This window comes from Dermacentor andersoni, chromosome 2, assembly GCF_023375885.2.
Source record: "Dermacentor andersoni chromosome 2, qqDerAnde1_hic_scaffold, whole genome shotgun sequence".
NCBI classification, from domain to species: domain Eukaryota; kingdom Metazoa; phylum Arthropoda; class Arachnida; order Ixodida; family Ixodidae; genus Dermacentor; species Dermacentor andersoni.
Genome location: NC_092815.1, coordinates 202,028,732 through 202,041,458, shown reverse-complemented (window position 1 = coordinate 202,041,458; position 12,727 = coordinate 202,028,732). Strand labels below are relative to the sequence as shown.

The following is a 12,727-nucleotide window of genomic DNA, read 5'->3' as shown; positions in this document are numbered from 1 at the left end:
ATACGCGGATAACTTCTTTTTTTCTATTTCGCGTACCAAAAATTTCACCTCATACTACACTTAAATCTCGTTATAACGAAGTCGAAAGGGCGCTAAATTTTGTACGTTATAAGCGTTAATTCATTATAGCACCTGGCTAATAATTTGAGACTAATTTATTGCACACGAGCGTGCACTTACTACAGGTAAGCCATCGCCGAGGTATCAGCTCCCGTCGCGGCCAAGTGGCTACATCCGCGATAAGTGCTAATCGTCCTTACCGATATAGCACACAGGGAGAAACTGGAATCAAACACATAAGATTTAGATTGCACACACAGATTTTATTGCCTTCCATGTCCATGGCGCGAACCTTTCATGTTGACGGCGCAAAATAATTCGTTATGCTTCGCTGCTGTGTCTTCCTTAACCGAAGGACGGCCTTCTCGGCAGCAGCAGCTACCTCAAGCCTATCTGAGCCGCCGAAGTAGTGACTCAGTAGGTCCACCACGTCCAGCGCCTGGGACAATGTGGGTACTTCGTAAGCACAGGGCGGAGTGTCGTTGTCCCCTGTGGCACCTTCATCATCGCTTCCTTCATGCTCCCGGGCAGCAAGCACAAAATCGTCGTCTGTCAGCTCCTCCGTTGCCAGAACATCGGCATCCACGCTCACGTAGTTGCAGAAGGTTTCACCTTCACACATGACACTGGCATTGTGGAGCACGCTCCATGACGCTAAAGTTTCGTCTGATACACCGGCACCACTGGGTAAGGCTATTCGGTCCATTGAGTCATCAAAGGATGCACGTCGAAAGCAGTTGGCGATGGTGCTGGCTGTCACATCCATTCATGCCACATTAAGCATTTCTATTGCCATATACAAATCGACCTTCGTGTCGCAGTTTAACTGCATGTTTAACACAAGTTGGTCTATCACCCGCTTGCGGTATCCACCCTTAAATGACTTTATCACGCCTTGATCAAGGGGCTGTATCACTGCTGTGCAGTTTGGTTGCAAGAACCGAAGTTCGATGTTCGTCAGCGCAGCAGTGGTGTGGTGGGCAGCACAGTTGTCCAAGAAAAGGCATATCTTGCGATTCTGCCTCTTCAACTTCTCGTCCCAGTCACACAGCCATCCCGCAAAAACTTCCCTTGTCATCCAGGCTCTCCGGCTTGATAAATACTGCGGTTGAAGTCGCCTCTTTCCTTTAAAGCATCGTGGCGACGCACTTTTTCCTATCACCAAAGGTGGCATCTTCTCTGATCTGTCCATATTCGTACAAAGGAGCACAGTGACGTGGACCTTACTATGTTTCCTGCCGTGACAGAGCTCACCTTTTAATGATAGGGTCTTCTGTGGTAACATTTGGTAGAAGAGAGCTGTTTTGTCAGCATTGAACACATTAAGCTCTTCTCTTCATACTTTTCAAGGAGAGGACCAACATTAGCTTTTACCCACATCATTGCGGTTTCATTGTCAGCGGCCTAGGACTCGCCAGTGACGACCCTGCCAACGATATCGCAGCGCTCCTTAAAACGCTGCAGCCAGCCATTGCTTGCAAGAAGCTGTTGCAGCCCATGATGCAAGCAAAGTATCTCGCTTTTCTCTGGTGCAGCGCCTCACTCACGGGCAAATTAGCAGCCCTTGCATTCAAAAACCACTTGAACAGCGCCTCTTCCATGGCTTCAAAGGCAGGAGACCGCAGCTTCTTCCGGCTACCTTTCATGCCACGTGCGACAGCACCAGCGATGACTTCTTTGCTGCTAAGGATTGTAGAAAGGGTACTCGGCACAATGCTGAACCCCTTTGCCACTTGAGTTTTCTTCGTGCTTGACGCAACAGCCCTAATTATGGCTGCCTTCTGATCCGAGGCGATAACTTTCCGTTTTAGCTTCAAGCTGCTGCTGCCATTCATTTCTCTGTCGTGAAACTGGCGACACGGCGGAAAAAGCACTGACGGGCAGCGTACGGAACAACGCAAACAAAGGCGCACGGCGGATGGAATGGCTTGGCTGCGTGGCCAGCTTGACTTGGCTTGGAGTGTTGCCAGATGATGAGGGGCAGCTGTGGGAGATTTGAACTGCCGCATCAGAGGGCCACAATGTGTTGCGCAATGAGCAGCAGGCAGCATATGTCATCGTTAATTATCGATGAAGCCAGCATAAAGCCGACATACATCTATGACCAGAAAGGAGATGCCGTGTTCAGTCTTTTAAGAAATCTATATGTTGTGTACAAAGTGGCTTGTTAGGTGTGATTTTGGAATAAAGGTTTTTCGTTATATCCGTTGATCAATGAATCTTTTGTTAAAACGAAATTTTAAACACATGGGTTTCTATGGGACTTTCAAGGGGAATTACAATTCTTTCGTTATATCCATTATTTTGTTATAAGCCGTTTCGCTATAGCGAGATTTAAGTGTATATGCGGGTTTTTATTATATGCGGGTTTTTACAGTAGCTTCTGGCACTTCAAATGCAGTTTGTACGATCCACATTTTTGAACTTCACTCACTGGAACCAAAAATGTTAGAGTATCGAAGAGCCTTTGACTTGCTGAATGGCTGGATTGAATGTCCATTGTTTGCCTTAAATCAGCTGCCTATTTTTATTTTTATTTATTTATTTCCCTATGCAGTTCACGCTGCAGCTGGCACTGGCAGGCTTTGCGGAGTTCGTGATGCACCTGACACGTCTGAACCCGGACATGATGTACCTGCACCAAGACTCAGGGTTCATGAACTTCTCATACTTCAAGTTTGATGTCGACGACATCTCCGGTGAGTGCACCTTCTTTGTTGTTTTGGTCACCAAACTGGGCAGTAGCCGTTCAATGCTGTACTTGCAGTGCGCGACAAGAAATTGTGCACAACTAAACATATCCCAAGGAATACACAATATACTGGTGCTTACTATCAGTGGGTAGCCTACCCCCTTAACTCGTTCAAATATCGTGATCTCATTTTTGATGGCAAAATATTCTGCTAGGCACAACCGCATGCACGAGATTTTTGAGCAGCTGCAACAAACAGCAGGTTTTGCTTTCGCGGAGGGTGATCCGTCGCTCTTGCTTGTCGTGGCGCCGGTTTGTGGCCAGTCAGAGAATATCGCTTGATTCCCAGAAGTCGGCACGGCGACATCCGCTGGGGACAGCAATTTCGCAACAACTTGGCAGCAACCAGTCTGCCTTCATCTGCCTGCTTTGATCCGAATTCGCTCTTGCCAACTTGCTCTCTGCCGTGACAGCAAAAAATAAATAGCACAATCAGCCATCGCTTCGTCTCATCTCAAGCCGAGGACGAAGTATCGGTGCTCTCTTATCGTTATTATTGAGATAAGATGTCTGTTCTGACGCTGTTAGGCCTGAGGTGCCACCGAGAGCTGCGAAAGTTTTGCTCACCAGATGGCACCATGGCATTTTATGCTTAGGCCATGGGACGGATTTCCACTGGGTATGATAGCATATTAAAGCTAGACCTATATAAAACCTCGACCTCTTGGTGAGGTTGAGGTTTCTTTACGGGGACACGATAGCATTTATTCGCATAATGATGTAATCCTGTCCCCATGCTCTTTCGCGATGTCACATTCATGTGGTTGCTCCACGTTGGGCGTGATGACGCGCAAGGGTGTGTCTGTCACGTTGCTTGAACATCGCATGCATGTGGTTGCCGCTTTATACTACAGGATTGTTTATTTGACTCGTTAACTTGGAAAACGGAGTATTTCCCACTGTCTGTCCGTTCTAGCCAACCTGTTTCTTATTTTACAGCAAACACCCCTAAACTCAGAGGCATTTGACCCTGTGCCAGCCATCACTCATCACATCTGCCGTCATGCAGTAGGTTCGGATTGGGAGTGGTGCTGCAAAAAAGTGCACCCTCGCTGTCGGGAAACGCATGTTTCTTGCTACTGAAAGGCTGGCTTTCCCGCAAAGTTGGCGTGTCCAATGGCTAGGCATGCTTTAGAGGTGAAATTTTGCGAGCAGCACGAAATTGTCACAGAATTCAGCAAAAGATTAGATATTTTCTTAGATTAAATCAAAGCGAATGCAGGGGAACATGTTTTCTCCTGCACAGCCAGCAATATATTCTATTTGTTTCGAATGTTCCAATCCAACCAACTTTCAAACATCTTCAAATCGAATACGAATATTAAAATTGTAACATTTGATAATATTCGTGGCAGACCAAAGCATTTGTTCTGGGTGGCTGGTACTTTTCACCATGCCAGCATTATTAGAGCGAGTGGTCATGTAATGAGATCTGTTCATGTTTTCCTGTGACACTGTGCTTGTCAGTTTATTAGTGGGTGGATGTTTACTGCAATTTACGCGGTTATTAAAACCACGACCCTTATTTCGTGTAGTTGTCTTATACCCTGCCATCGCTATCAATGCTCCACCTTTCGTTGTAACTGTGACTTTTTGTTCAAAGGCCTTTCATGTGATTTTCATGTAGAGGTGCCGCATGCTTTGCAGGTGACCTGGATGCCAACAGGCCAGTGCCTTTCCGCCTGACGCCCAACCTGTCCGAGTTCATGACCAGCATTGGCGTGGCAGGCTCCATGACGGCTGGCATGATTGCCACGGCACGCTGCGTGGCCCAGCCCAACTTCAAGCTGCAAGCTCTGCTGCGTGCCATCCTGCGGGATGAGCTGATCGCCTGGCACAAAAAGGTGCGTGCAGTCCTGGTGGCACTGTCCTTAGAACATGCAATAGTTTCACTCAAATTTGGTATTGTACAGCCGCGGTTGCTAACTATCTTTTGGGTGCAGAGGTGTGTGTGAAAATGTCCGAATAATTGGGCAGTTTGTAAGTTTCGATGGGAAACGTAATTTCATTGCTTTTTTATAGCACCAGCAGTATGCAAGACCCGTTTTCTCAGTTTTGTTGCTTCACCAAGGTAATATATTCTGCAGAAAAACTTTGTTCATTTAAATTATTTTAGTGTGCCTCCCGATTCCTTTGAATACGTGCATTATCTTATGGCATGAAACTTTTTAATATGCTGCACAAGAAAATAAAACTGGGTGAGTTAGGTTATTTTGATGATGTAGCAGCACAGGCAAAAAAAAAAGAAACATGAAGCAAGTGCTGATTTTTATGTGCATTTGGCCATGCTCCAGTTAAGCCGGACATTTTGAGCTGGTCAGAGGCACGTGAGGTGTCTCAGTTGAGGTGGCGCAGTCAAGCTAAGGGTAGTGTCCGAATTGTGCCACCAGCTATGGCTTCCTTGAAGTAATGGGTGCAAACCTCTCAAGCCATGTGTTCATATGCTGCAACTGCTGGAAGCAAATGTAGGAGCCGGAAACGTGTCAAAGCCACCATGTTCTGGACTTGACCTAACGTGGTACAGTACTCTGATGAACTCTGTAGAGGGTTTCTTTGTAGCAGATTGGGTTTCTGTAGGGGTAGCAGATTGAGCTGAGTGCTAGCATCTGGGTGCCCTTTAAACCTCTTTTCATCTCTTCACTGATTCTGATGTCTATCATGTCGCACACCTCACATTGTACAAGAACTGACTTCTGCACCAGCTATTCCACCCAAGCTGCACACACACGCAATGCAGAACATAGAAGCAGCCATGTTAACTCCACATTTGTAATGCTCGCCAATGGCTTTGAAGCTCTGAAAGTTCCATAGTGCTGGTTTCCAAAAGTCAGCTTCACCTTGATACAGCAGTGTTATGCATTGAAGCATACGTGAAGTACTGCGGTAAACATACCAAGAGTAGGAAGGGGTAGTTGTCACATGACACAGTTGGGACACAGTTGGCCTCTTAGATTATCAGTCCCCAACAGTCCCGGACTACTTGGGACTGCTTCGCTGCATTTAATTTTGCTCTGACAGGTTCAGAGCATTAGTCCATTAGTCTGAGAGTTGTCAGAAGTGTTTGTTTTTTCATGGACCCGAAGTTCCGGACTGCCCGCAGATTGTCAGAGCTTTCAGCAAATTTTTGCTCGACAAGCACAAGCAGCTGAATGATGATGGCTGTCTGAAAAACATGCGAGCAGTGTCTGCTGCCGTATTAAGAAAGATGCCGTGTGCATCTGCGTAGTTTGCGTGTTCTGGACAGCAAATATTATACACTCAGCTACCATCTCTCTTGCATTGGTGCTTTGTATGCCATTATGTGAGCTTTTCATGTGCCATGTAATTCTGCAGCTTTAGTCTTCGTGTTTATCTAAGAGACAAGCACAGTGATCAGGCGTACATGCTTGCTTTTCTTGATGCGTTTCGCAAAATCTGTCATGCTCTTTACTATATCTGTATTACAGGTAAACCTCGTTAAAACATAGTTGGCCGGAGCTTAGAAAAAGTACATACTAAGCCGTAGTACAGTAAAACCTCATTAAACTGTACCCACTCAAACAGTAGTTTTGTTTTAAAAGTAGTTTTAAAAGTCAAATCCCCGACTCCGCGGTCATCGAACATAATGTGTTTTGCATTCGCATAAACCGTACCAGCCAGTGCTCGTCATTCTCGACAGGTTTGCACTGAGTCAAAAAGAAAGTACTGTTTGCCGCAACTGCTGCAGACGAAACTGCTGTCGCTATCGACGTGATCGTAGGTCACGACTAGGCAGTTATGTAGGCATACAGCTGATGCGGTGTCATGCGCGGTGGTAAATGCAAAAATAAAGGCTTTGAAGGCACAAATAGGAGCGAAGCGTTCCGGTGTTGCTGTCATTTCCGCATGATTTCCATTGATGACTATAACGATGTGGACTCCGCCACTTTGTTTCGGTTAAACACTGCCCGAGGTTTTGCTTTGTTGCGTCACACATTTATGGTGCTCGCTGAGCTCTGAGAGTTGTCCAAATCAACTGTATGCAGCCAAATACGTCCGAATTAATGAGAGTTTGATTGCATAAGTATGCATACACCTGTCTGAACCAGAGGACGAGTTGGAATTAGCGAGGTTTTGCTCTACCTTAGATTTCGGATGACTAGCGCAAGACATATTGCTTGCACGAGCGACGGCATTCTTGGCACAGTGCTATCTCATCACAGTGAAGATAAGCTGCCGCTCGTTGATGTGTCCAATGTTAATCACACGAAATAACACCAAAGTGAAGGGATCTACGAAATTGATCGTCTGAGAACACGGACCAAGTTTGTCAACATTGTTCTGCAGGCATGCACTTGTCTTTGGTCAAGACAGTCTGTGGCCACGATTTTCTAGCAATACCTTTTATACTAATCCCTCTCACGCTTTTCACACTTCGTAAGTGGACAGAGCATCGCTCCACTTATGATATCAACAGGATCAGCCTGCCATAACTGGTGGATTATAAGAGCTGAACAGAACTCGCACGACAAATTGAGCAAATAGCAAATGCAGCCTTTATGACTTAGCAGCTTGACTGGGCTTGTTCTACTGTTTGGGTGCAGTCCGCAACTATTAGATCATCTAGGCTTCACTAGCTCCGATTGGCGGGAGGCACCAGTGACATGGCCAGTAAACATGCCGGCAATGTGTCAAAACAAAAATGTATCTATTTCTGCACGACTCGCACGCTCGTGCAGTCGGAGTCCGAAGTATCTCATGGCACACTGTAAGGCACCCAAATTCCAGTCGCCCTTATACTTCAAGTCGGTGGGGCCAGTGGTAGTGCAACGGAGCTGTCCAAATAATCAAGCATGTCTGAATCATCAGTGTCCAATTAATTGGGTGGCAACTGTAATAGACTAACATATTATGCTTTAGAATAATAGTGCATACACGTAAAGGGACTAAATGGCTTGTCTGATTTGTGAAGTTTCCTAGCGTTCCGGCAATGTGCACAGTCGTGAGCTTATGTTTGGTTTGTACCTTGCCTGTTCTTTTGGTTGTATGCTGTTGTGGTGAACAGGGCTATGAGCCAGTGACCTTTATTCATTCTGGTGCTCGCTTGCAGAAGCAAGATGACAGTGCAACACCTGGCTCAACACCACAGGACATGGATGGCGAGCAGATCATCGGCATGGTGTCCAAGGCTGTCAGTGCGGTCATGACCCGACTTCAGAGTGAGTGGCTGCCAATCTTCACTGCAGTACAGTCTACTTCCGTTAAAGGGACACTAAAGGCAGATACTAAGGCGACGTGGACTGCTTAAATACCTTTCCAGAAACCTCGCAACGCTTGTTTCGTGCCAAGAAAAGACTTAGTCTACGAGAGAATTGCATCTGAAGGGTCCGAATACCTTTTTTGAAATTCAAATGTCCCGCGGGGACATTTGAGAATCACGGGGGAGTGGGTATGCTGCGTGCACGATCACCGGCCTTTGCTGCCATCAGTGAGTAAAACTGCGCTCAGCAGACAGCGACACTGAGCCAAAACAGAGCGGCGGATTCACCGCTGCAGCTGCTTTTTGGTCAGTGACGTAGACCGTTCAGGCATCCCGCGACATGACATGGAAGTTGGATTCTCTGCTACTTGCAGTTTTTGCAAGTTTTGCGAGCCAGCGAAAGCGTGAGCAGCGCAAAGTCGAGTGAAAACGAAACCTTTCGACCGACCACGTCGTTGTCAACGGTAACTTCAATGAGTTCTTTTTTCTAAACATGAAATGGAACTGGACAAGTAGCATTTTATGTGATCGTGTAATAGAATACGAGGATGTTTTTTGCAGCGAGTAGTTGAGTACTAGTGACAGAATTTAACTGAGGAGTGCTTTCGTCATCGGGCAAGTGCTTGAATGGCCCGGGGGAGTCTCTAATTATGTCCTGCATTTACCTCGATTTCTCGATTACTAAGGCTCTGTTCACGATAATATTGACGCCTTAGAGATTCTCGAGCACTAATCTATCACTTTAGTTTCACTTAGCACTTTCCTTTAGTCTCCCTTTAAGTCAACCCTGATATGACCAACGAAATTAGTAAAATTATTTGAGGGGTGAAACTAAACAAGAAGCAGAAATAACATCAAAAGACACCACAACATCAAAAGACAAAAGACAGATGGGGCAGTATTTGCCCCAGCTCAAACACATCTCTAAATCTTTTATGGTTTCGAAGCAGAAAACCAACGTAAACATGACATGGCTCTTAAACAAAGTGGAAATCGAATGTGCACCCGATTTTATAGCAAGAAAAACGTAGCATGCTTCCAATTCTAGCAATGAGAAGACTGAATCAGCGAACTTTGCCTTCACAGAATGGAAATTTAATAACTTAACGTCACAGATGCCACTTTATCACTGTCTGTGAAGAACCGCAGTATGTCCTCTGTAGGATTCGTAGCACGTTTGATAGAGTCGAGCCCGCCTATAGCTATCCTGAGCATCATGTTCGTTACCGTAGCTGACCGACTTGCCGGACCTGGAGGGGACCGAAAAATAGTGCAAATAAAAGAATGGTTCGAAAAATTTATGAGTCGCAAAACCGAACTTTATTCCAGCTAAACTGGACTGAAAAGTCGTGGATGGTCCCTTGTTTTAAATTCCTGCTTTTTGTAAAGACGTCTGCTTGCATCTGTGCAAGCGTCATGTTCTCGTCATACACACTAGGCAACAGTATTAGAGCGTTGACAACGCCTTGCATTGATGGTTGCGGATGGCCAGAGGTGTCGTCACCGAAGTCCGAGTCGCTTTGCGGCAGTGCGATCACCTGGCGCACAATCTCGTCGTCCGTAACCTCCGTGCACAACTCTATGTTGTTCACGGTGAAAGGAGGTGAGTCAGGAGGATGGCGTCGCTCAGCCAACGTAGGAGGAAAGATGCAGATCTCGGTGCCAGTGTCGACGAGATAGCAGACTTTTGTGACACCGTTGGTGAGGTGGAAGAGACAACTGGATCTGGGGTGGGAACAGTGGTTGTCGTCAGTGTTCGGCCCAACCGTTTCCCGCATAGGGGCAGGGCTGGCGGCACTGGCTTGTGCAAGCCGTAGCGACAGCGGTACCAGCAAAGCGCGTAGCAGGAGGGGGAGAACGGCGTCCAGAGCAGCTGGGGCTGGGGCGGCAAGGTCATGACGAAGAACGCAACCAGCATGTTCGGATGGCAGAGACGTCAGCTGTCAGTCGCACTACTTGCCATGTGAGCTCCTTGTTAGCTTTGAGGAGACACTCATAGTGGTCGCCAGCGGCTGTGCCATGAGGCAGAGGGTCAGTAGTGCAATGAACTGTGGCCACGGAGGGAAAACCAACATCCGTAATCTTGTCAGCCAACTGAGCCAGAGATTCCAGCATCAAGGATGAAGACATCAAGATCATGTGCACTTGTGGTGGAAGACACTGCAGGAAAAGTTCCCGTAGAAGTGTGCTGTCGGTTGGAAAAGCCAGGTCTCCAGCCAAGGCTTGCATGCAGCGCAATACGTTAGGCTTGCAATTGCTGAGCTCCTCCAATGTAAGACGCTGCTGTCATAGATGCTGCTCTGTTTCAGTAGTGTGCTCGATGATTGTCACATTATGGTAGTCTTAAGGTCGGTCGACGGGCGGTGAGCATAGAACATTGTGAACAGTCACAGCAGTATTAGGCGGAAGCACTCCAACGACGTGGTCGAACATGGTCAACTGCGAACTGAGGCGGTGGCAACAGAACAAGGATTTGATGGTAATTAACCAAACTTCAGGAGCTTGAGAGCGGAGACCTCGGGCTCGCAGGGTGGTGGCACTGGTGACGGTACTTGATTGGGGGAGTCCGATGCCATCGCTTAGTGGATAGAAGGCGGACTGCGAAGGCAGCGGGACTCGAGCTCCTGGTGGTGGTAGACCCAGCGAAGCAGCTGAGGCTAGTGTAGGGCAGGATTAACAGGGCAGGATTAACAGGGCCTGCTCAATCGGGCAGGACCGGGACCAAGTGGCGGTGGCCTTCGATTTTGCAACTGCCGATTCTACTGCTCGCACACCGTCAGCGTGGTGTGCATGTCATCTTTTTGGTCGGATCACTGTGGCATGTAGTAGCGTGCTTCATGCTCAATACTATCATGATTGGCAATATTTCGATGAGGCAAAGCTCTGTCATATTGCTGATAGAAAAGACCTAGAGTTTCAGCCTACTTCACTGGTTTCTGGGGAGCAGCCAAGCGCAGTATTCTCAGGCAGTCACTTTCAGAGATAGTTGCACGTTCATGAGACTCAACACCGGACGCGTCTGGGTACATGGCCGACAGTGTTTCTGGCATGTGCCGAGCTCGCTATTTTTGCACAATCAGCTGCATACTCAGACGCGTGTCCAATGCTGAGTCTAGCAAAATCTTGCTAAAGTTATTGCATGAGAATACCATCCCCGTACCACACTGTCCCCTTGCCAGAAGCCGGTACTGTGAAGAGACAATATGGTTCATAAATGTGGCTGGTGAGGTTTATTCTATTCGTAAGTGTTAATGTATGTAGAAATATATGAATATGGCAACAAGCCATTTTTTGTTTGTAAGGATGCTTTTTTATATTCTCGTTTTGTGCAGCTCTGGCCACTTTTGATGGCGCCGACAGCAAAGTCAGCACACTGGTGGCGGCTGCCAACAGTCACGACAACCTCTGTCGGATGGACCCTGCCTGGCATCCTTGGCTATGATATCGGATACACTTGCATCCTATCCTGCCCTTCGCATCTCATTCATCGTCACTTGGATCAGAACTCTTTTTGTCATTTGTTCATATGTGTGTTGTGATACCCAATTCTGGGCTGCCATTATTGTAAAGCAAGTTATTTCATCTTTCATCATAGAGCTGGTTTTCTCTTGTTCAAGTGCCATGTTGGAGTTTGAGTGGTTGCCCAGCATCGTGCAAGGACATGGTGAAATGCTGACCATTGTGTTTGAAATTCATCAGTTTGCACTAGACAGGGCACACGACGGACAGTGTGTTCTGCTGTCTATCTAGCCACTGTTGACTTTATAGCACCAGCATTTTATCTGATCATCACTAATAATTGGTGCAAAGTCGTATCGACACAACTGATAGTGCCAGGAGTGACCACATGCACCAGATATGTGTGGTGCAGTGGGAAGACACTCGGTGTGCAGTCTTTTTGTACATTGCCTTTTTAAGTTTTGTATAGGATCTTTTCCAACATGCAACACTCGTTTCAGTCACACGTTTCTGTTCGTACATATGAAGAGTTCAGTTGTGTGAAATGGTTTTTCGGTCTACATGTGACCAAGAGAATGAAATTGAAATAAAACTATGTCTGCCTGGACATTTGTGTCACTTTTTGTTGTAAGCCTTGCCTTCAAGCTTATGCACGCCCTCCATTGCCTGATGTCTTAGCTTATCTGTTTATGTATTACCCTTGATGGAAAGCAGGGCTACCGCAGATGTTTAAGTGGCCGTGTTGGTTGTGCCCATATTGTGGCTCAGAGTTGAATCGGAGAGAGCACAGAGCTATTATTGCAATTGTCAGTCATATTCTAGCTGGTGAAAAGCAGCCGCATCGACACAGTTGCGACGCAGGTGCGTTTTATATTTAATTTCCTTCAGCAAGAGAATGGCTGTGTGACACCAGAACGATTTTCACACTCCTGCTCAGCAAAGTGTAATAAGATCTAACTACAAGTATTGTCACTGCTGGCCACATCTTCGGTGGCCCATTATTTTGTGAAATGCTTGCAGACAAGGCAGAACTTTAACTCGTAAAGGCCAAAGCTCTTAGGGTTTGTAGCTGTCCTTGGTAACCCTGGATACAAAAGTGCAATATTTAGGGTCTTGAAGACCCTTAATAATCTTATGAGGAGCTTAAAAATTATCGAATTTTATTTATGCAAGCTGATTTAATCAGGGATGAGAATCCTTCACCATTGATACTCGTGCAAATTGCTGTGCTGAAAGCA

General features: G+C 46.6%; 1 protein-coding gene across 7 annotated transcripts in view; it reads left to right on the top strand.

The window, feature by feature from the left end:
• The window catches only part of Nipped-A (Transcription-associated protein Nipped-A), a 361,163-nt gene extending 349,067 nt beyond the window's left edge, over window positions 1-12,096 (top strand). For all 7 annotated transcript variants that reach the window (XM_055075904.1, XM_055075900.1, XM_055075899.1 and 4 more), the window contains 4 exons: window positions 2,618-2,759; window positions 4,460-4,656; window positions 7,881-7,989; window positions 11,363-12,096. In XM_055075904.1, the coding sequence (XP_054931879.1) occupies window positions 2,618-2,759; window positions 4,460-4,656; window positions 7,881-7,989; window positions 11,363-11,472 (558 nt within the window). In that variant the 3' untranslated portion in view covers window positions 11,473-12,096. The remainder of the gene's footprint in view (window positions 1-2,617; window positions 2,760-4,459; window positions 4,657-7,880; window positions 7,990-11,362) is intronic.
• The last annotated feature ends 631 nt before the right edge of the window (window positions 12,097-12,727 follow it).